At 42.1% G+C, this 25,528-nt stretch overlaps 1 protein-coding gene across 1 annotated transcript in view; it reads left to right on the forward strand.

The window, feature by feature from the left end:
• Positions 1–14,519: 14,519 nt before the first annotated feature.
• Positions 14,520–25,528, forward strand: part of ptprua (protein tyrosine phosphatase receptor type Ua) — a gene marked incomplete at both ends in the record, with an annotated part of 279,645 nt that continues 268,636 nt past the window's right edge. Inside the window, one exon of the mRNA XM_080045126.1 lies at positions 14,520–14,589. Within this exon, the coding sequence (XP_079901252.1) occupies positions 14,520–14,589 (70 nt within the window). The remainder of the gene's footprint in view (positions 14,590–25,528) is intronic.

Below are 25,528 nucleotides of genomic sequence, written 5' to 3' on the forward strand. Positions count from 1 at the left end.
CGGAGATCCTATAGTATAAATTTTTTAAATCCGATCATCCTAGCCAGAAAAGGCAGAAAGAGTGTTTTAAGGTCTCACTGTCTAACCCTACATTTCTCTTTCTGTGACATGTCATTAGGGAAAAGTTGATTGACAAAGTCATGAAGATTGGAATAAAACACCTGTGAGATATGAAAAAAGGTTACCTCATTGGCGTCACTAAAACTAATTCCTACAGTGTGTCTTCCGACCATGTCAGAGCGGGAATGTGTTTCTAGCTGTGTTGAATTCTATTTGAAGATGGGGTGAAAAGCCTGCTGTCAGAGAGAGGGGCAGGCTACAGGGACTCGGTGCGTGATCTTAGACGACCTTTAATGTAAGATATTCATAGTGTCACTCTCACCAAAAGTGCCGTCAATAATTGTGAAAAGAGAAAACACACCTGCTCTAGTATTGTCAATCAGCTGATGCCATGGGAAACGGCTTCTCAGAGGAATAAGCCTTACGGCCTCCACACACATCCTGCATCTACCTCTGGAGCGCGTCGCCTTACCTTACTGCTGCCTCTCTCGCGCTTTTTTCGGACACACATGGAACGTCTCAACTGCTGCTGCTGCAGCGCTGCTTCTAAAAGCCCTGTCTTTCTATATAAAGTTTCATAGATAATTCCCATTAAAAATTAAGTTCTTGCATGCAGGCCCGGATTAAGAGGAAAGAGTACACTAGGCATACCGCATTTTTTCGGGCCCCCTCCAAACGGATACTTCACGATTTGGTGAAAAAACTACATACATTTGAACTGCCACAAGAGTATTATGCTCATTCATTTGTTTAAGAGTTGCGCGTTTGGAAACGGGAGTAAAGAGAAACGTAACCGTGTATGCAAGTTCACGTCTGTTCGTGAGCTCACTGCAGGAGCATTTCTGTAAGGTGCGTGCAGAGTCCAGTGTGGGAGCAATTTTTCAAACTGGATGAAAAGCAGTGCAGTGCAATGCTTTATTCAGCATAAAGTTAAAACGCTCGTGCAAGCCTGAACACAAAAGCCTTGCGCGTGCGAAGCAGCGATTCACCTGGTAAAACCTGGCGTGGAACTCTGTGGTGGGTAATGGCGAAATTCACAGTGAGACATCGCCGGTGTGAGCTGCCGCACAGAAAAACTCTGGTTTGACCATGGACATATTGACGGCTAAAATAATAACCGGGTAGCAGAGCCGGCCAAAGCCTTTATAAGGCCCTAAGCCGAATTTGATTAGGGCCCCCTTCTCCAATGTTATCATGGGCAAATTATTGACTATTGTTAAATGTCATTCACACACCCAGTTCATTGCTAGTGCCTCCAATGTCCAGCTTAGTGAAAATAGTAGCCAGCCGAGATCCTGACTTTCCTAGGGGGGTCCGGGGGTATGCCCCCCGAGAGATTTTTTTACCTTTTTAAAGTGAAATGCATGAATTTGGTGCACTTAATTAGGAGGCTAAATCTGAGGAATTTTGTGTGAACAAATAATTTGGAGATACTGGCTCAAATGAAGTAGAATTAAAAGTAATTGAAGAAAGACATATGAATTTTCCATAAAAATATGAATATAGAAAAAATATAATTCAGTATCCTCTGCCATGGGCTTGGTGCTCTTTTTCTTTTACGGGACATATTTTTCTGTAATATAATGAATGCATTTAAATGCAGTGAGAGGAACGAAGCAGAAGAACTCTCTTGTCCAGCTATCTTTTTTTCCACAGATGAGGCTGAAATAGGCTATAGACCACTATACACAGTGCATGGGCAACTGAGGGCAGCCCAATTTCCAATTTTTTTAAATAAACGCAATACCGAGTGATAAGTTAACCTTGGATGAACTGATTCAATTATTAGGCTTTTAACTATCCAGACCAAAACATTGTATTCCTTTTTTTGTATGATAACTTACATTTGCATAATATGATGTTAATATCAAACACACATACTAAAAAAAAAAAAAAAAAAAAAACATTTTTTTTTTTCTCACTGGGCCCCCTAGTGGAAATGGGCCCTAGGCACGTGCCTAGAATGCCTATGCCTAGATCCGGCCCTGCTTGCATGTCATTTCTGATGCATATGATTTATAATGAGTCTAATATTGAAAGGGACACACCAGGAAATGGTGAAACTACAGTGAAAGCTGCCGGTATGAAGTCAATATGACTCCCAGCAGAGTATTTCTCTATCAGTTAAAGCAGAGAGACTCGAGAGAGACGCGCGGCTCTCAGAAAAAAATAGGCGAGTCTCCTGAGGTAAAGGGGAGCGTCGCTGCAGACTCGCCTCCGACGGGCATCGGCAGTGCGTCCCAGGTTGGAAGTGTGGCCGCGCGTCCACCCAAGAATCGGCGGGCGCTTGCGCGTGGCCACGCCTCATCGAAGCGCGTGAATCGAAGGCGCTACCATTTGCAGCGTGGCCAACATATGCGGCGAACGCAGAAGATGAAAATATTTATCTTTTTGGCGTCGCCGCGCCGCAATAACCAATCAGCGTTGAGATTGCCCGATGGTCTGCAAGACGAGGTGGACGTGTGTGTGAGGACATTGGGCTTCCAATACATTCTGCAAATATGTGTATTTTGCATCTGTTTAGCTGTTGGTTGTACTTTAGCCAAGGTAGCGCCGGTTAGCATAGTGAAACTCACCCAGCTGTGTGCTGTTCTGGAGGATAATATGAACCCAAACTTGACGGCAGTGTCCGTGTGGAATTCCAATATAGTACAGCAAAGCACCGGTGTTGTCCTCCACCAGACCCGGCACACTTTCACTTTCAGGTATGCTGATGTCTGCCTTTATTTATTATTTATTTTGCCGCTGAGCACACACTGCTGGTGTTAATGTGTTTAGTATGTTGCTGAATTGCTGTTAATGTGTGTGTATTTGCGATCGGGGTGCGTCTTCATGCTGTTTTAATGTTATTTGAGACATGACTGCCGCTGGTTACACAGTGTACCTACATCTGTATTTTTTGGCACAGCTGGACCATGTTATTGTAGTTGTGTGACGGGTCTGATCTCGGCGTCGGCGTCAGGAATATATGGCCCAATATGATCAAGCGGCGAGCCTCTTGCGTTCACGCGGTTAACCGCCGCCTTCGATGAGGCGGCCGGCGGTCGCGGCGGCGGCTGCGGTGAATATGGCCCAATATGACCAAGCGGCGAGCCTCCTGCGTTCACGCGGCCAACCACCGCAGGGGGCCAGTGCGGTGTGTTACCAGCTTAAAAGCCAATAAAGACAGACATCAGCCTACCTGAAAGTGAAAGTGTGCCGGGTCTGGCGGAGGACAACACCGGTGCTTCGCTGTAGGCCTACTTGGAATTCCGCACGGACACTGCCGTCAAGTTTGGGTTCATATTATCCTCCGGAACAGCACACAGCTGGGTGAGTTTCACTATGCTAACCGGGGCTACCTTGGCTAAAGTACAATCAACAGCTAAACAGATGCAAAATACACATATTTGCAGAATGTATTGGAAGCCCAATGTCCTCACTCCACACGTCCACCTCGTCTTGCAGACCACCGGGCAATCTCATCGCTGATTGGCTATCGCGGCGCGGCGATGCCAAAAAGATAAATATTTTCATCTTCTGCGTTCGCCGCATATGTTGGCCGCGCTGCAAATGGTAGCGCCTTCGATTCACGTGCTTCGATGAGGCCCGGCCACGCGCCGCGCAAGCGCCCGCCGCTGGACGCCGATTCTTGGGTGGACGCGTGTCCACGCGCTATTACATTGACTTTGTATGTAATCACGCCGCGCGGCCAGTGTGGTGTGTTCGCAGCTTTACACGGTCAGTGACAAAAAGTCAGACGCAGACGCGCAGTAGACGCGCAGTAGAGGTAGGATGTGTCTGGAGGCCGTTAGACCACATTTCCACTAATGTGTTAAAGAAAAACGTCTTCATACTCTTTTGAAACAAAGTCAAACTAAAGATACCTGAGGTATTATGACAGGTGATATTTCTAAGCACAGGAAAGTGAGGAGAAATCCAATTTCACTTAAACTCCAATCCTCATGTGAGATTGATACAGTATCATCAAATTGATCCATAATTGATAAACCATTAAAGGGGGTCCTGTAAGCATGAAGCCATTATATATTGATTACTGTTTCTACTGGCTGGTGACCATCGGCGGCCTCTGAGCTCACCGCCCTCATAGTTTACAGCTATATTACTGGTGACACGGCTGACATGAAATACAGTGGAATAAATACGGCCAAATTAACTGGTTATATAACATCTAATATAAGCACTTTATGAGTGAGCTGTTAACGTAAGCGCTCGGGGGGAAGTTATTAGGTTTGAAGGGCATGCCGACCACCATATCATTGACACCAATATATCAACCGTCTCCCAATAGTTTAAAAATTCACATTGCGTTATTACAGCCTGGCAAATGACGCACCCATCATCCACCAAGAAATAAATATCTCCCAGACACAAGTTAAAGGCCTGAGGCCACACAATCAATATTTCATAGGCAGGAGGTGATAAAGAGTCTGGATCCAGTTCCTCTTCCTGTCTTTGAAGCAGCCAGCAGTCCAGTAGTGAGCAGTGGTGGATGGCTCCATGCCATGTGAGGCCACAGCCAAGTGGATGTGGGCCACTGCACACATTTAACAGGTATAGGAAAGAGTTGGCTGCACTTCACCCTGCAGTGTGTGGATAATATTGTTGGGAAATAAAAGCTCCAGGTGACCATCAGCAGGGTGTATGTGTGTGGGGCTATTTATCCACTGACTTCAAAACTATGGCTCTGTCACTTCTGAACGACCCAGTGGAGAATGGAAGGGGCCGGGGGGGAGAAAAGTATCCTGCACAGGCCAGGGCCATTCCATTACTGTACAGCCCAGTCTAATTGCCAAGGACTGCTTTACTGTAGCCTCGGGACAGATCAATACCAAGACCACCGCTTCAAGTTTCAAACCCAATGGGGTTGGAGACCAAATATCAAGATCGTAGATTTTGTATGTTACAGGCTCCTGCCCTGAGACGTGTGCATCCTTGTGCCCACCAAAAGTGCCCTTCATAAATAAAAAATCCATCAAATAAAAAGACAGAAATGTAGGGGAGAAGGAGGTAATGTGAGACATTAGGTAATGTGAGACACCCCCTGTATCTAGGCAACAAAACACATTTTTGGTCATGCAAGCATTATGTTTTCAAGCCCCTCTCATCTCCCCTTGGCCATGAAGGAGAGGACCTCATTGTGCTGTTGTAAGCATGTTTTTTTCACAAAAATATTTTTTTGCATGTAAAGGTAAATTGTCTTACCTTCAACTTAATCAACTGTTGTGCCAAAGCAAATTGATTCAGGTAGAAACACTTCTATCATACATGTTGATGAACTACCAACATATGAAACCATGTGAGGAAAATTGTATTGGTTGTAATTTCCTCATTATTAACCCCTGTAATCTGTTCTCACTAGCAATCAAGGTAGTCTAATTTACATTCAAACGTTTTTCCTGTCATGCTGGGCAATACAAATAGGCAATTCATTTCTGAACAAGATAGTTACTTTTTGCTTTTTATCTTTTTGTTTTGATGTTTTTACGATTGAAGTTTTTATAATCTTCAAATATAGAAACTGCTCCAGTGGTACAAAATGTGGAAGACAGAAGTTTGATGTAACAAACAAAGTATTTGAGTATGGATGGCAGCTGTGTGACAACATCTGAAGTGGTAGTCACTGCAGGGCCAAATGGACGGGGCATAATATGGTTGTGTCCAGGCCCCCAGGACAAGCGCATTCTTCCGCTGTCCAGCAGTGCTCAGTGGCCAAGCCTGGTATTGCAGTTGTTTTGGCGGGCTTGGACAGGTGCTTGTATTCATACGAGCCAGGAAGCAGATATCCCCGTTCACTCCAATACAAGCGGGGAACAGGAATGTGTCTCCCCTTAGGCCACTCGGTGAACTGAATTTTTGTCACTAGAACTTGCTGTGGTTGGTGTCATGGTCCGTCTTGGTTTTTGTGGTTTCCTGTTTTATTTTGGTATGTCTGTCTTGTTTCCTCCCCATGTCCTGTCTAGCTTCCCTCTTGTTGATTGCTGTTCCCGCCCCTAATGTGTTTCACCTGTCTCTCGTTGTCTACCCTGTCTTGTGTGTGTATATAACCCCCAGTGTTTCTTTGTTCCCTGTCCGAGCATTGTATCCTGTTGGTGAGTCTGTCCTGTGCATGTTCTATGTTTTCCTGTTCTCTTGGATGTTCGCCTGTTGGCCTTTTTTGTTATATTTTTGGATAATAAATAGTCTTCAAGTTTTACTGTCTTGCATTTGGGTCCTGCTTTCCTGCCTGCCTGTCTGCCTCACCGTAACAGTTGGGGCTTGGTTTGAACTAGGTTACCAAAGGTTATCTCTTCTATGATTTTGCTGGTAAATGTGGAGGCTCAGTTACTCGAAAAGAAAGGTTCACACGCTGTTTTTGTCTTCTGTTTGTTGTTTTAAATATTTTCCCCTCATGGCCATCACCATGAGGGTTTTGTTGGAGATCTCGATAATAGCTACAGTCCCCACAATCCTAGTGGGTCATAGTGACGTTTCTGATTTGGTGGAGTCCGACTCAGGGCGGGGCTCAACCTGCCATATGGCGCTGCAGTGAGCAGACACTCCAACATGAGGGTGGAGATAGTGCATGTTTGTGGTGGTTGGCCCTTTTCTCTTGCTTGAGCCCCCCTCCCAATGTCTGTGCACGGCCCTGGTATGCTGGCACACATTTTCTGTTACAAACCTAATGAAATCTAAAACACCAACTCATTCTAGCATTTTTTCTATCCCTGTTCCATGTATTTCTAGTCCATAGGGTGTTAAATCTCCATTAGCCTGCAGTGTTAAAACAGGATTTATAGTCGATGCAAGAGGTTAACGGGAGTCCAGTTGTAGATACCTAAAGTGTAGATTTTGATTTATAGCCTCCCACCCACGGCTAGCACCGCGGCAATGCACTTGTTCTTAATTATACTCCCCACAGTAACATTCTTCCATTTACTTTGTGATACAGATACAGGCGGTTGGGGCTGCACACACGAGAGAACAGAAGGGTTCCATCCTCGTATACTGACACTGTTGGTTCACCGTGTCTCATTACTGAACAGGAGATTACTGCCAGGCAAACCGCTGCGCTTATGTCCACGGCAGTGAACAGAAGCTCTGCAAATAAATGGCTTTTCTCTGTGTATGTCAGCTGACAGAGAGGACACCATCTTTTAACGGTTTTAAACACTATTAACAATAAACAACAATCTCCCCCAGCATTAGAAATGTGTAGGAGAAAAACACATCGATTACCAAAAGGGAGATATACCCAAGGCTATATATTGTCTTTTCACATATCCCCTGCCTCACCACACTGCAGGGGGGAGGGGGGTTTATGGAGGAGTCAGCGATTCTGGAGAACGTTTCTGAAAAACACTTTTTGTCAAACTCAGTGAATTTCTCATCACGACCTGTCCTTACTGTGTGTGCGCTGTAAGTAAAGCTGGTGTTAATACACAGCATAGGTTCTCGGGGATATTCACTTTTGAGAGAGGGGCAGGCTACAGGGACTGGGTGCGTGATCTTAGACGACCCGTAATGTAAGATATTCACAAGCTGGATCCCATCACAGAGACCGCATCCTTGGAAGGACGCGGTCTCGCGGTCTATGAAGGCTATAGCCTATGACGGCCGATTCGAAGGCCGGTTCCAAGGCCAACGAGCGTTGTTAAACGAGACGTCTCCGCAGGTCTCCGTTTAGCTCTGTTTACGAGCATTTACGGTTTGCGTAACAAGCCGTTACCTTGTGTGACGACTCGCCGCTCCTGTGCTGCCTAGCAACCCTGATTGCTGCCAACGGAAACAGCCCTGTCAACGGAGGAAAAAAGAAAAAGAAGTTGCCTACCAGACGAAAAGAAAAAAAAGTACAAGAAAGGAAGATAAAAGTTAAGAAGATGGAGCAACACGTTGCTGTTTTGTTATTTTATTTTATGCCATCTCTGAAAAAAACGCAATGAATCTTGGGATATGTTGGGCCGCGAAGGATACATCTGATGCAGCCTTCAAAACCGTGAAACGAAGGCTGCATTTCTCGGCCGCATATGAGGAGCCTTGCAAGGAGCCTTGCAAATGGAACAACCTTTGCGCGCCGCTATGACACAATCGGTCTTCAAATGCAGCCTTCGTAGACCGCAACCCCTGCATTGAGATTCACCCATAGTGTCACTCTCGCCAAAAGTGCCGAAAATAATTGTGGAAAGAGAAAACACACCTGCTCTCTACTGTCAATCAGCTGATGCCATTGGAAACAGCTTCTCAGAGGAAAAAGCCTTAGACCACATATATCTACTGTATAAAGCAAGAAACGTCTGTCTGTCTGTGTGTGTGTCTGTGACCCGCATATCTCTCTGGCTTTTAGTCAGATCGGCCTGAACTCCCGTATATGGATTGCACACGGCATGAAGGTGTGCATCCTTGATTTTGAAGTTTTTTGGAATAAATATGTAGAAGTTATCATATTACTATCATCATGCTGGCGGAAAATATGTGCGCACACTGAAAGCCACAGTCAGAACGGGCATGAAGTAATCTCTGACTAAACCCCGCCTCCCTCTGATCTGATTGGCCGCTGCGACCAAAACTTGCATTGACCGAGTGGGAGTCGGGACACGGCAGGCACAGCCTGTTGTTACTTCCTCATTCCGTGAAAGCTCAAGTCAACAGTGACTGCCGGTATACTTCACAAATAAAACGTTCTTAAACTTTTCCACAGACATCACCAACTCATCAAACCTGTCCGCTTTAGTGTTAAAGATCGCACTTTGCGCTATTTTCACTGCACATTTACATTTAATGAATGGTCGACACTAAAGCGACAGTGGTGCTAATTTCAGTTAGCATGTCACACACACACACACACACACACTGTGGGTCTCACAGCTGACTGCTTTTGACACGTTAACGTTACTCGAAGGTTATCCAAACTCTGTCTTGCCTTTTAAACCTCTAGCTGACAAATACACATAATCCATTCTCCTTGCCAACGTTGCATTCATCCAGCTTATTACAGAAAGACCAAAAGTGACTTTGACGAGCGATGCGACAGCCAGTTCAATGACTGTGTGTAGACTACATCTGTTTCTGTGTACCACTTTCATAGACATTACATTTACATTACAGAAATGTTACATTTAAGCATGCATAAGCTAATATAAGCTTCCTACGGGCACTGCACTAGTCTATCTATGAAGCACGTAACGTCTGTCTGCCTGTCTGTGTGTGTGTCTGTGACTCGCATATCTCTCTGACTGTTAGTCAGTTCAGCCTGAGCTTCTGGATATGCCTTGCGTACTGCACAAAGGTGTGCATCCTTGATTGATTTAGAAGTTTTTGGGATGAAATATTTAGAAGTTATCATATTTATATCATGCTGGCGGCGAATACGTGCGCACACTGAAGGCCACAGTGAGTATGAAGTAATCTCCAACTAAACCCCGCCTCCCTCTGATTTGATTGGCTGCTGTGACCAAAACTTGAATTGACGACGGGACACACAACAGACAGCCTGTTGTAACTTCCTCATTCAATGCACCCAACTTCCCAAACAAAACGTTCTAAAACCTTTCCACAGACATCACCAACTCCTCAAACCTGTCCGCTTTAGTGTTAAAGATCGCACGTTTCACTGTTATACAGTAAATGTAGTTAAACACTTCCGTGTTAGTGACGCTAATTTCAATAAGCGTGTCAATAGGGTTTTCCATTTAAATTAGCGCGGTATCGGATAGCTCTGCTACCGGTGAATGTAAACATGTTCGCTTTCACAACATGCTTTAAAACCGTTAGAAACTAACACCTAAACGAGCTAAAGACTATGTCAGATGCAAAAATTCCCTTCATTATGGTTGCAAAAATAAATGCTGCTGCCTTCAAGCTGCAATTACCAATAAATAAATTTCACCTGATTTGCCTATAAAGAACAGAGGATATGGCGCAAACACATATTAAAGATAGACCAAAAGTGACAAGCGATGTGACAGCCATTTCAATGACTGTGTGACACTGCCTATGCGTAGGCTACATCTTTTTCTGTATCCCACTTTCATAGACGGGTTACATTTAAGTATGCATAAGTTAATACCATTAATGTGTCAAAGAAAAACCTCCTCATCGTCTTTTGAAACCAAGTCAAACTAAAGATATAGCTGAGGTATTGTGACAGTTGATGTTTCTAAGGAAACGAAAGTGAGGAGAAAACTTGAATCCTCATGTGAGATAGATACAGTGTCATCAAATTGATCCATAATTGATAAATGGAATACTCATGTGTTCACTGCAGTGGCTGAAGGGGCCCTTGCATGTTATTCTTGTGTGTGTGTGTGTGTGTGTGTGTGTGTCAAAATTAACATGAGCTGTACACTTTGACCAATCAGAGCGAGGCTCCGATTCTCTGTTCTTATTGGCTGTTGGGACTGTCCATTCCCTTTGGCACAACTTTGTTGGTGTAGAGCAGGGCTATTCAATTAGTTTTGAATGGGGGCCGGTTGGTGGAAATGATCCAAAATGAGGGGCCAGAATAAAATGCCTAAAATTGATGACCATCACATCAACAGCTACATATATTGTAAAACACTACAACGACATAGGAGTGCATATATTGTCTTTATTTTATCAAATAGAGTTCAACAGCTTATCAAAAAAATTCCCTATTTGATTAACATAGGCTGCCTGTTGTTTAAGTGTTTAACAATCTTATCAGCTCAGGAAAACACAACATTTTTGGCTGTATTTTGCTCAAAGATGCCAATGCAGGGGGCGCCCTTAGCTCAGTTGGTAGGGCGTCCTCGGCCAGCAGCGGACCCAGGTTCGATTCCAGCCCGTGGTCGTTCTCTGCATGTCACTCCCCTCTGCCCCATTTCAACTCTGTCTCTACACTATCAATAAAGCATAAAAAAAAATGCCAAAAAAAAAAAAAGATGCCAATGCACTGTACAGAAATAAACAACTGCTTATTTGAATACAAAAAAACAACAGACACTGATTTTACAGTTGTGCAATTTTGTTTGCTATGTGAAGGTAAAAATGTTGTGCAAACATGCAGACAATACAAAGCAAAGAACTTCTACAGGTGCAATATTATGCAGACACACTAAATACAAGTAATGGACCATACACTTAACATGTGTATGCACATCAAAGTGCAAATTCAACTTTTTAAAGTTCCTTTTTGGATGAGGGGCTGTTGGGCAATTATTGTGGACAATAGGCCTACTGTGATGCGATAGCCTATAATGCATTAATGGTTATTTTGAGCCTACTTGCTTGATTTCTTTTTAAATACAAAGGTTATTGGTCGTTTTGGAACATGTATTTCCCAATTTAAAACATGCAGCATTGAAAATTCATAAAATAAATCTTGTTACACTAGCATGCTGTTTTACAAATAACTCAATAGTTGAAATAATAAATACAATGTGTTTTCCCCTTAAAATTACTAAATGCATTTCAAAGACAGTAACAGTGTGGCACTTCTTTAAACTTACTGAAAGGTGCCTGGGCCATCACTCTCATGCATGTATCAGACTTTTCTCTGAGCTGTCTGAGCTGATAGATAGGTTGTGTTGCCACGGTGATGTGGAGTCTTAAACTGATCTAGCTTTGCAGAGCACTTCTTTCTGTTCAGCTAAATATCCCCATAGAACTGCACTGCGTTTATTATTGCCACCAGTTAAATGTTGGTTTGCTTCTGCTCGTTTAACTCTCCCGCGTTCATGCCGTAGTCGCACGCGGTTTGGTACAATCGCTGATAGAGAAACGCTTGGAGACACATGTGCACATTTATTTACTGCAGATCGCGGCCTTTCTTGCAGTTATGACCATGCACAAGCACACATCGCGCATATCACATTTTTTTTTTGGGTCGGTCGGTAGTCAAGGCGGGGGCCAGTAAATATTCCTTCGCGGGCCAGATCCGGCCCGGAGGCCGCCAATTGAATAGCCCTGGTGTAGAGCACGTGTCAAACTCAAGGCCCGCGGGACACGTTTTGATCTGGCCCGCGAATCAATTCGGCCGATTTGAATCAATTCTGAAAAAGAAATTTACATTGGTAATGAAATGCCAAGTCGCATACGTCGCATACGCTGAGCCTGTGCCATATCCGCACGTCGCATACGCTCCCAGCTGTTAGGAAATTTACGTGGCTTACAGCTAGGAATGTCTGCTGAAAGTTCCACAGCTCAGGATTTTAAGCCATGAATTGATGAATTTGCATCTAAGAAGAGCTGTCAGTTTTCTGAGGGCTGTAAATAGGCCAATATATGTGGCTAAATAGCATGCTAATATTGATGATTGATTGTGTCAAGTGTCTAAGGATTAATGCCAAAGTGTCTAAGGATTAATGCCAAAATAATCTGGTTTCTAACTTTTGCTTTAAAGGCCTACTTCACCGGTGGGAATATGAAGGTGTATTGAATTCTGAGATCCTATGTAGTATAAATGTGCAAAAAAAAAAAAAATCGGTTCATCCTAGCCTGAGAAAAGGCAGAAAGAGTGTTTTTTTTTAACCCTATATTAATCTTACTGTGACATCACAGTAAGATAAATATAGGGTTAAAAAAAAATTACTTTGTAAATATAACTGTGATGTCACAGTAAGAGAAATCACAGTCATATTTACAAAGTAAGGTTTTTTTTTAACCCTATATTTATCTTACTGTGATGTCACAGTAAGATTAATATAGGGTTAAAAAAACACTCTTTCTGCCTTTTCTCAGGCTAGGATGAACCAATTTAAATTTTTTTTGCACATTTATACTACATAGGATCTCAGAATTCAATACACCTTCATATTCAAACCGGTGAAGTAGGCCTTTAAGTTACAATATAGCCAACTAGCTAACGTTAGCTAGCTGCTGGTAGCCCACCCCTTTCGTTTCCAATGGTGGCTTGGCATTTCATTACCAATGTAAAGTGTCATAAATAGCTGATACTGGTGCTGCGTCATGATTCCTAAAAAAACAAAACATGTGATATGTTTTGAATGTGCAGAAAGTTCCAAAGAGAACAAGCGGAGCGGTTGAGGTAGGCTATTTGAATTCAAATCTCTATCCCAACTGCCATTTTCTCCACAAATCCTCCACCCCAGCTTTAATGCAACATCAAGTAATTAACATTACACATTTTATTTCTAAACGGTTTACTTAAAAAAATCCACATTATTTAAAGCAAACCCCCCTGGGCAAGTTAAGAGGGAATCAGCAGTGAACATTGCTACAGGCATTCCATCTGTCGCTTCAAGCCAAACTGACCAGGTAAGAGACAGAGGACAGACACTCCACCACATGAATTAACACATGAGCTCCCATCATGCACCCTGATATGGATGCCTTTGGCGAGGTATAACGCACTAAACACCGCAGCACCTGTGGGTTTTATCTGATGGTTTTAGTATATAATTGGCGAGCAACAGCAGAGCAGAAATAATTTGGAATTCAGAAAGGCTTTTATAGGAAATATGTGGGCCAGACTGCAGGCAAATCTTTCTTTCACTCACTGTCCAATTTTGAAATCAATGTTTTGCTTTCTTGCTTTCATAACATGTCTTCTTTCATACTAGTATGAATAAAAGGTCCAAAATGTACATTTAGGTGTTTATTTGACTGAACATGGTCTGTTTGTGTCTGCATCCTTTACAACCATCTTTAACGGCCATTATCTCAAAAACATTAGTTATTTTCAATAGCCTACTCTGAACCAAAAATACCAACGTCTGAAGCACTTCACAATAAACATTCTAAGCACATGACAGAAGGATTTGTTCATGTGTTGTTAATTGTCTGATATATGATACATTTATGCATTTGGTTCTTTAACAAATCTGACAGAAATGTATTTTAAACTAAAGAACTGTACATAGTGTTTTTTTATTTAAAAAAAGACTAAAATGATAGTCTGATTGGTTCTGTTCCTGTTGTCTATATTGTCTTATTCTGGTGTGATTTTAACTTAACTCTTTTCAGTGCCAACACAAATTGTGCTGTAGCAATACAATGACAAATAAACTTCCTTATCCTTCCTTATGCTTAATAGCTTGTATCCAAAATCTGTTCTGAAAAATAAAATGTATGTCAGTAATCAACTGGAACAATGCGCCCTCACATTTGACAGTATTGTGACACACTTTCTAATAATCCTTGTTGCTCCCAGACACTGCAGTATCAGTAGCTGAAAAGGCTTGTGTGTGTGTGAATGTCACATGGGGGCGCTGCACACCCGCATTCCTGCGCGCCACTTGACGGTGCAAAAAGTAGCGGAGGAGCCGTTGGAGGAGGAGAAGAAGAGGGAAGGGAAGGGGGGGCTCTTGTTTTAGACGCTTTAGCTTGAGATCAGATGCTCCCTGTGCGGCTGTGTGGAGGAGAGCGCGCTTCTACTGCACGGGGACAACTTCTCTCCAGCCCCGCCGCTGCCACTGGACTTCTCTTTAGGATTGTTTCCCTCTTGTGACAATAAAGACAAACTGGACTTTACTACTACTACTACTACTACTCGTGCCAACATGTATTCAGCCTTATTGCTACTGATGGTGGCCGCCAGGATCTACGCAGACAGCATGGAAGGACCAACAGGTACAAAAGAAATGTTCGCAGCAGTCATGACGCACAGCGCGCACCTGCACATCTCCGACAGACATACAGTATCTGGCTAGAGCTGCGGTTTTTAAAGTTGACGTCGGGGTTTTTTAAAAAGTCGTTCTATATCACGGTGTAGACACACATGTCGATGTCAATATTGCATGTGGCTTATTTTGGGAGTTTCACAACTTCAAAAGTTGAATGTCTAGAGTGCCAGAGTGTGTCCCGCTTTGAACATCAGACCGTGCTGCTGCATTCAGAAGTGCGAACTTTCTCCCTCGTGCATAAGCTGATAAGGTCATTTTCAGGGGCAGGATGGACATTTGGGAATTGCCTGCATCGTCAGACTAAAATCATGGCATCATGTCATCATCACACGAGTCATTGGCATTAGTCCATAGCCTACTGTATTTTTTAAAATGACATTTCATACCAGGGTTCATTCAGCAAAGCTTGAAAAATGTAATTGGATTCTTTAAATGCCTATGATCACTCTCTCTCTCTGTCTCTCTCTCTCTCTCTGTCTCTCTGCTGTCACTCTCTCTAAATGCGTGTCCATTGCACACAGCATCATAACGCTTGCTGCCATGTTTTCATTGTTGAGTCTTCAGAACGTGCCAGCATCATTCTCTCTACTCCAACATGTCATGTAAATGTAAACGACACAGTAGTGATTCAGTCATCCCTTAATGGATGTATCTTCAGATATATTGCTGTACTGTTTTTGAAATGAGCTGTTAACCTGCCAGCATGTTAGTATCATCCATGGAACATCTTTCACTATCATGCTGCTGATTCCATGGGGAATACATGGTTGAAGGGTTGAGTTTTAGTTGCAAACCCAGCCAACCAGATGCATTTGAGAATTTGAAAAAATGTGGCTTGAACGAATTAAGAGGAGCGTGTTTTTATTATGCCGCCTGCTACAAAGCAATACAGTGGAGAGATGAATTAGTCATTTCAGTGTTTTGCCTCACACTTAAAAAAAAAGCTCTGGTAAACTTAAAAAATACCCAGTCTGGCTATATTCCTATCAGTCAAACTGTGATAGACAGAATGCAGACAGTTTTTAAAATGCTTCTTGGAGCGGAAAATTGAGATTTTAAGCCATAATGCTTTGAAACCCAGAGAGCCAGGAGTTTTAAATCCCTTTCTCTTTTGCCCGGTGGTGATTTTCAAGCTTTTTTTGTTTGTCTTTTGTAGTTTTCTAAGGCCTTCAATCCTCCTGAACGTCTTTAGTGTTGTGATATACGGTGTAGAGACCAAACGCTTTCTGGTCACACCGTGTCCACTTGTCTCAAGTAGAAAAGGGAGAGCCGCTTGGTTTAAATCTGAAGAATGCTTTGCAACTGGTGTGTGAGAAGCGCTGTGTGAGCTATGATATAAATACTCCATTGGTTTCAGTTACACAGCAGCCACCAGGAGCAGTTGCTGAACAGACGTGATCTCAGCCACTCCCTTTGCTCTCAAGGATCAAGTTGGTTCTCAAAGCGAGAGGGACGGTGCCAATGGTCTTATGAGACTAGATAAAACAACAGAGCAGGCTGTGTCATCACCAGCTGGCACACACAACACTTTATACGTGTGGAATTGATTGTGTTGTCAGAGATGGACAATGCTGGGGAATGATTTCCACATATAGGAAGTAAGGGGTCAATCTAAAAGAGGGAGATATGTTTTAAATAGAAAATGTACAGGAGGTTGGCGCGCAATGTCTGGTCACTTGTCATACATTTAAATCACTGGCTTTGCAGTTTTTAAATTATTTTATTATCCCTCCAATTTGTTGTTGTTTACTTTGGTGTAGATATGTCAAGGTATGTGTAAGGCTTGCTGCAACAAACCATTATTTAAATTTTCAATCCATTTTTCGATTTTTTTTTACGTGTCAGAAGATGATGACAAATGCCCATCACCAAATTTCCCAAAACCCAAGGTGACATTTTCAGATGTCTTGTTTTGTCCGACCAATAGTCCAATACCCAACGTCAATTTACCATCAAAGAACACTAAAGAAAACATTCACATTTCAGAAGCTGGACACAAACAATTTGGGCATTTCTTTAAAAAAAAAACCCTGAAAACTATTATCAAACTATTTGATTGAAGTTGAATTTTTGCAACCCTTTCAGCACAGCTGATACAATGCCTATTTCCCTTTTTTAGAAAGGTATTTTTTTTACAGAACTGGGTGCTTCTGTTAGAAATGACAGGAAATGAGATGAGATAAAGTGATGGAGAGTGTTCTGCAGTAAAAGGTCCCTGTATGGAGGCAAATTGGGTATGTTATGATTCATGGGCCCTTTGAAATAGAACAGTGGTAATGAGATATGGCCAGACATGTCATCACAATTAATAATTTCTCATCAGTCGATATCAATAATGATCAGTGTGTGACGTTGGCCTTTATAAGGATATAAGTGAGGAGGCTCAAGAAGAGATCTGTTTGGCTCTCAAATAATGGCAAAATCTCATTCACCCAGCTCAACTCAACCCTTTGATGCATAACATGGGTATAAAGGGACCCGACTGAGTTTTTATTTTCTATATCTTTGCAATTAATTAATTTTATCATCCCATATTCCAGGTAATACTTTATTAACTTGTTTTTCATCATCACAAATCGTATTTTTACTTTCTTAGTTTTTTGAAATAACAAATTCCTAGCTGGCACTAACTTCAGCACATGTTTCAGTGTTTCCCTTTTTCTATTTTGTGTCGGATGTAAAAAGCCAAAATATCTCCAAACTCCTGAAGCTGGGGGAGTATTCTTCTTGATGATGATGGCTTTTTCCTGCTTCTAGCTGAGCAGCTGAGTTTTTAAAAAATGTTTTGTATCAAAACTCTACAGGCAGTAAGCCGTGCTGCGTTTCAGAACTTGACCTTCCATTTGCTGTGAACTTAAGATACTTGACACTTGTTGCTACTTGATGCTACTGACACATTTTGGTTGTAACACAACTCTATACGTATCTTCAAAGACACAGAGTATTGCAGTTTGTTGACATCATGTACCAGGATTTATGGGTATGGAAGTTGTGTATTGCTCCCTTAATACTAGATGCAGTGCTTGTCTCACTTTGCATTTCTGTTATATTGAGGCCATTACTTTCCTATCAAAGTGGTATAACAGTGTGTGGCTGCACAAAGTATGTGATGGCTGAGCTGAGGTGAAAGCTGCCTTGGTTTTTAAATGCACCTGGCCTGTGTTAGCAGGGCCTGCGAGCAGCTGGAGCAAGGGAAGTCATTTCATTTTCAAATGAGACCACGTCAGTGAACCCCAACACTAAGCGGGGCCGACTCGCAGCTCTGAACACTCTAAAAATGGAGGTCAGGAGAGGGTTAGCTTGAAAAGACCACAGCGGAATGGGCACTGACACGAGAAGGCTGGTTGTACAGTGTGTGACTGTGTGGCTCCGGCACAGTGTTAAACCAACAGAAAATGGCGCGCACACACACACACACACACACACACACACACACACACACACACACACACACACACACACACACACACACACACACACACACACACACACACACACACACACCTCCTGGGGCAAACATGGTGGCTGTAAATGGAGAAAAATGGAGATGCTCACACAAAAGGCAATGATGAAATGGGCTTGTTCCTGAGGAAATAACACATTTTATAACAGAACAATGGTGGATTGCATAATGGAGACACGTTGTTCAAGTGAATGAGAACACTGTAATTATCATTCGTGGTAATACTGAAATGGCAAAAGAAGGAACAAGGTTGTTTCAACAGCCATTTTGTGAAGGGAGAAAATAAACTGAAATCTATCAATATGACCCGCTCGTCGTCAGAGCTATTGGACTAAACTTCAGAAGCAATAGCCCAGCTTTAATTGTATGTTTAGCCGAAGAAGAATGGACGCAATTAAGCTGGAAATGACCAATTTGAAGTGCTGAAGACTAGCACACATTTTACTCCTCACCCTTTGTGACGCAGCATTAGATGGATTGCATATCACAAACAGACTACGTGAGCCTGTTTTCCTTTTAGATTAAAAGGACCGGCCAAGCATCAAATGTGTGGACATATTCAATCAGCCAAAGCAGCCAATGACAGTGCAGCTGCTCGGCTGAGGTGGAAGTCATTTAGGCCTTTCCTCCCCAGGCTTTCACATATTCGAATTGCCTCTGCTTTTAGTCACAAGTCCTTTGGTTCTTCTCATTCAATTCTATTGGCAAACTTGTTTAGGAGTTCAACAAAAATTCTAAACTTCCCTTTTATTCACTGCAGCAGAAGACTTAATGGGATTGATTTTAAGTTCTGAGGCCCAGGAATGGCTGAGAGATGTGGGGAAACTTCACTGCCTTTTAATATATGTAGTTTGATAATTTTTATTTGCCTTTAAGTTGTTTTCCTCTTACAGGAGTCAGAGACACAGAACACAGAACATGGTTTGCATGTGGTGGTCACATACGTTGGATCAGATTTCCGTAACATATATTCAGGTGATCACGCAGTAGGGGGTCCTGTGTTGGAAACCAGAGGTTGGTCATCCGTAGTGCTTTCAATAAGACTTTCCCCTCTGCTATTATCGGCTTGTATAACGCGCCCCACACACATCCTGCGTCTACCTCTGGAGCGCGTCGCCTTACCTTACTGCTGCCTCTCTCGGACTTTTCTCGGACACACATGCAACGTCTCAGCAGCTGCTGCTGCAGCGCTGCTTCTAAAAGCCCTATCTTTCTACATAGAGTTTTCATAGATAATTCCCATTAAAAATGAAGTTATTTCATGTCATCTATGATGCATATGATTTATATTGAGTCTGGACAGTAATCCGTGCGCCCCATTGCCATTTTTTTTCTTTTTTTTTTGCCATATTTTCGCTTGTTGGAAGTTTTATTTTGAAGGGGACACACCAGGAAATGGTGAAATTACAGCGAAAGCTGCCAGTATGAAGTCAATATGACTCTCAACAGAGTATTTCAAAAATCACTTTACTGATTTATACGGGAGAGAGAGAGGGGGGTGTGGTCGGGGAAGAAGAAGGCCGTAGACACAGATAGAGCAACGGAAAACTGTTGCGCTCATCATGATCTTTTTTATTTCTTCACTATATTGGATCTCTATATGTGTCATTTATCCAAAAATGAAATGCCAGAACTAATTGAAAATTAGGTTTTAAATCCCTCGGATTTTGATTGCACAATTAAATCGTGAAATAAAGGGATTATTCGCGTATACGACTGAGGGATGTTTTATTTTGAAATAAACACACCGGGTAAACGTGTAACTAGAGTGAATGCTGCTGGTATGACTGTCAACAGAGTATTTCTCTATCAGTTAAAGCACAGAGACGCGAGAGAGACGCGCTGCTCTCAGAAAAAAATAGGCGAGCCTCCTGAGGTGAAGGGGAGCGGCGCTGCAGACGTGCCTCCGACGCGCCTCAGCAGTGCGTCTGAGGTTGGATGTGTGCTCGCTCTACGTTGATTTCACAGTCTGTGACCAAAAGTCAGACGCAGACGCGAGGTAGACGCGCAGTAGAGGTAGGATGTGTGTGGGGCGCGTAATGCGTTCACACTGTTGATGTGCTGCTCCATGTCCGTGCCTGTGCGCCTGTCACCTCACTGGAACTAGTGAGGCGTCTGTGGGGAGAACCAGGACCTTCTTCCCCTTTCCAGGTGTTGGAAATGTCTTGTTTATCTCCCACGTCAACAACAAATCATTAGCGAGCTGATGTAGTTGTGCCAGCAGGCGCAGCGCTGCCTGTCAAGCTGATCGCTAAACGTGTTCAGACAATGGAGGTAATTTGCTCACTTTAAGGGCTTCCTTTGGTGTTGTTGAGTTTGGCATCACTTTACTTTAAAGGCTTATTGTTATTGCTGTTGCCAACTCTTTCTTCGGTCAATCATTGCATTTGCTTACAAGGCTCTTGATTTGATTTAATTTCTACAAACTAGATAATGATCTCCTGGGTCAGCGCACAGCTTACATCCGTTATGTTAGAAACCACACCCCAAGCCAGAAATCTTGGTGTTGTTGTAGACTCCGACTTGAATTTCAAGAAACACATAAAATCAATTAATAAATCAGCCTACTACCACCTAAAAAACATATCAAGAATTAAAGGGCTTATGTCTCAGCAAGATTTAGAAAAACTTGTCCATGCATTTATCTTTAGTAGACTTGACTACTGTAACAGTGTCCTTGCAGGCCTTCCAAAAAAATCTATCAGACAGATTCAGCTAATTCAGAACGCTGCTGCTTGAGTCCTCACTAGGACCAAAAAAGTGGATCACATTACCCCAGTTCTGAGGTCTTTACACTGGCTTCCACTCACTCAAAGAATTGATTTCAAAATACTGATGTTGGTTTATAAAGCACTAAATGGTTTAGGGCCAAAATACATTACTGATATGCTGATACGTTATGAACCGTCCAGAGCCCTTAGGTCGTCTGGGACAGGTCTACTTACAGTCCCTAGAGTTAGGACTAAACAAGGAGAAGCAGCTTTTAGTTATTATGCACCAAAAATCTGGAACAAACTCCCAGAGAACTTGAGGTCTGCTGCAACTCTCAGTTCTTTTAAATCGAGTCTGAAGACTTTTTTGTTTCCATTTTAACCTGCAATTTTCATTTTATTTGCTTCTTTTATTCGCTTTTAAATGTTTTATAATGTGTTTTATGTATTCTAATCTTGCCCCTGTAAAGCACTTTGAGTGGCCTTGTGTCTGAATTGTGCTATATAAATAAACTTGCCTTGCCTTGCCTTGCCTTGCCTTGCCTTGCCTTGCCTTGCCTTCATGAAATCAGTCCAACAGTTGAGGAAAGTAGATTCACATATAGCTTGAACGTGTTAGCTGCTGGAGAATCAGCTGTTGGAATTGGCAGTATGTTGCAGGTCTGCAGGAAATGGCTGATTGTATGATGATAGTCTCTTATAGGGTTAGTATCATATCTGCTGCCTGGGGAACACACGCTAAAGGAGTGTGAGGCATCCAGACGTTTCAACTACTGATGATCAACTCTCACATCAAATTTCTTTTTAGCAAATATAGAAAAGCTCTAAGTGCCTCTGCAGCACTTCACTCACTTTAATATATCTTAAACCGTCTGCCACAGATCATGTCTTAAATTGTCCATGGATTGAGAGTCTAGGGAAGATGGCTTTAAAGGCAGCTGAAGGGGCAGGTTAACCAATCGCGGTGAAGTAATTTCTCTGACGATTATATCATTTTCGGAAAAAACACTTTCTATTTTTGAAGTCGGCAAAGCTTCTCTTAATTCTTTTTAACAACAGCAAGAGAGGAAATATCTTCAAGGCAGGCAGGATCACTTGTCTAGTCAAATCTGAAGGAATCAAGCTCTAACTATTTCACCTTGAAAACGTTTTAACACCATTTGGTAACGGGTTTGGGATTTGTCATCAATTCAAAATGACAAACATAAGTCAACACTGTAAAGTATATCATAGAGAAAAATACAAATGTAATAAACCTGTATTGGAAACAGTAAAACAACACATAAAGAACACACACTATGTTGTTTCACTGACCTTCCTAAAGAATATTAAGAGAGCAACTCTTATATTCATTTTAAATTTCAAACATTTGATTGTTCTCCCGATTAATAGTTTTCCCTCGTCCGTTTCCTAAATCGCTTTGTGACAAATGCATTGTGCTTGTTTTGCTTGACCTACAGTTCAGAATTCAAATAAAAAAAAAATTTAATTTATAATTGAGATGCTAAAAATCATTTGTGTTTAGAAACTGATGTAGCAACTACCTACCTGATTGATTTATTTTCTCTAAATCAACAAATGACTAATTATTTGAATAATCGTTTGATGACTGGTGCAAGACTGATTTCCTGCGAGCACAAAATGCTTAACTACATTGATTTCTTGTATACCAACTCTGGGCTTATAGAAATACACTCACAAGGATGGCTGTGTATCGAACCCACAGACAGACAGAACATTTTGAAAAAACATGTTCATACATCTCAATGTGAGGTATCCCAATGTATCAACAGTGAAAGTAAAGTATCATTTCAGTACTATTATTAAAAGTTCCTATGACACCATACTAACCCGACATTAAGGAAGTACACAAGGCAGGTATGAGAAAGTGATGCATCAGATTAGATTAGAGGCCTTGAATGCACTCAACATCACACATTGATGTTAGAAACCAGTGTTGAGTGTTTGAGGGAGAGGGTTCTTCCTTTCAGGGATAATTTACCGTGCGATTTTGAAATGGTTGCTCTCGGCACACGGCCAACGTGTTGGGAATGGCAGGTGAGATTGATGGTGCAGAATCCTGTTGGTTGCGCTCGTACTGGGGGATGAGTGGGGACACATTGATTGAGATATGCAGGAGCATGACTGTTCCGCAGTGACGGCTGCCTGTCCATCCCAGTCCCATCCTGCTCTCTGTCAGATTGGGCTGCTGCTGCCTTTACCGCCAGCCGTGAATAATCTTTATGAATATTCCTCTGTTGCATGTGCGGCCTAGCCTAGCTTAGCCTGCTTTGTTTACGCTCTGTGGCCCAAAGCAATGGTCCAAGCCATTCCCAGGCCATGGAACCTGTAGTCCGACCTGTCACCAGTGATGACAGGCTGACGCTAGCTGTGGTGACACTGGCAGCAGACAGGAAAGTTTCGCTGCTGCGTGAGATGAGCGCGTTGCACATTCTGTCAGGGCTGTCGGCGAGTGTCGCTTTAGATTGAGATGACGTCTTTGGCCAGACTGCAGGAATAGCATTCCCCTAGCTTTCTTCACTCTCTGCAGCTTCTTTGGTAAAATAAGTGTTTGATGCCCAAAGCTATTTTATTTTAAGCTCCGCTACCTCGTCCTCAACTTTTTTTTAATATCCCAGTATTTCCCCCCACTTGGGCTCACATGTTTAGCCCCACGTGTTACTAAGGCGATACGTGGCAGGCAAAGCATTCAACTGAGATTTGTGGCTATTTTGCTTCCACAACATGTCTTCTTTCATGCTACTACAGTATAAATAGAAATTCCAAAATGTACATTAAGGTGTTTATTTGACTAAACCTGGTCTGTTTGCGTCTGTATATTTCACCTATACAACCATATTCAGCGGCCATTTTCTCAACATTAATTTTTTTCAGTACTTTTAATAAAGAATCTGAACTTCATAAGCACTTACATCAACTAAACTATTCTTGAGGATATAACTGAAGGATTTGTTCATATGTTGTTAATTGTCTGATTTATGATACCTTTTGTTCTTAAGTACATACCGAAAAGGCATGATTTATCAAATGAAAAAAGGCTTAAAGGTGCTGTAAGCGGAATGGTTCTTTTAGCTAACTTCCTGTCAGTTACATCCCCCTCCCCTCGACCCTACGTCACCACATTAATGCACTGCGGTCTTCAAGCAGGGAGTTATCTAGCATCATCTCAGATCCATAAGTGTGATAAAACATGATAAAAACCATCAAAACAGACATTGGGAAGGATTTGTACCTGCTCCGCCATTGTAGGCGCATAAACATTCACCCATCTGTTCTCTGGCGTGCACCGGCAGTGAGACCATGAGTGAGACGGGTCTCGGTTTGTAGCGTTCTCTCTTGTGATTGGATATCAATTTTGGGATCCCCGAAAAGTTTATTTGATGATTACATGCAGAGCAGCTGACTGAGAGATCAGCTTTATGAAACGCGCACATTATGTAAGATTGTAAGTGATCACTGTATGAATAAAGAACGATTTAACACTTATATTAACATAGATAAACCGCTTACTTCACCTTTAAATGAATCCTCTGTTCTGTTAAAACTTTGGACACTAATATGTTGTAAAAATGAAAAAAAAATTTAACTCTGGCCTTATCCAACATCTCGATTTTTGGTTTGTAAAGAGATGCAAATGTACGTATAATTAGTTAGATATTGCCGAATTATTATTATATGTATTCAAATATAACTGAAGATATTGTAATACATAAATTAATTTGTGTACATAATAACCTGGCTAGGGCTGCAACAACGAATCGATAAAATCGATTACTAAAAGCGTTGGCAACGAATTTGGTCATCGATTCGTTGAGTCGCGCGATTAATAAGTCACTTGTAGGCGCGGCACTGTTTACATCCAGCCGCCGAAAGGTTCATGCACGCCCACAGCGAGCCTTCCGTACGTGAAGCGGTGCGGGAAAGCTATAGTGTGAGCGGCCACAGCTTGTATTTTGGTCATATCTAACACTGGACTGTAGGCCTATAGCCTATATAAAAGTGTTGTACCTTTGCTGTCTTTGGGTTAAAAAAAACTCTGTCAGCTGCTGCTGCTGCAGACGGTGTGCAGACGGGCTCGGAGAGTCGGCATCGGCGCATCAACAGTCATTCAAAGCAGCGGCTGTAATCACACAACCGAACGGTGTAGAAAGTACCGTCAGTTAAAAATAGTAATCCAGTTTTTAAATCCATGTTAAAATCGGAAGGATATAGAGCTAGTTAGCTTAAAAAAAGTAGCAAACATGTCAAATGTGATGTGTTCAGGCCGGCTCAGTAATATGATTGATGTGTTCAAATACAAAAAAAGAAAAAGAAATTTGAGATTTTGCCGAAAACTTGTTTTCCCAGCAATATATAATAGATAGTAAAGATGGAATTATGACCTGTTTAATGTCCTATGTTGAGCTATGATCATATCAGCAATTAAAGCAATAATACAAGTTCTATTTCAACAAAATAATAGAAAAGTATCAATAGTGATACCAATAAAGACTTGGATCGTTGTCGGTTGACTGGTTTACCATGGACATCCCTTATTTACTGTATGTACAGTATATCATACATTGTATGTTTTTTTTGTGTTATCCCAGTTAAGTTTATTTTTTATTTTTTATCGTTTAATATTACTTTTTATAGTTCCGGGACGTTGGAGCAATAACCTGGTGTTTTGACCCTTCAGTCTGCACTGTGAA

Source organism: Ammodytes marinus (assembly GCF_949987685.1).
Source record: "Ammodytes marinus genome assembly, chromosome: 17".
In the NCBI taxonomy this organism is placed as follows: domain Eukaryota; kingdom Metazoa; phylum Chordata; class Actinopteri; order Uranoscopiformes; family Ammodytidae; genus Ammodytes; species Ammodytes marinus.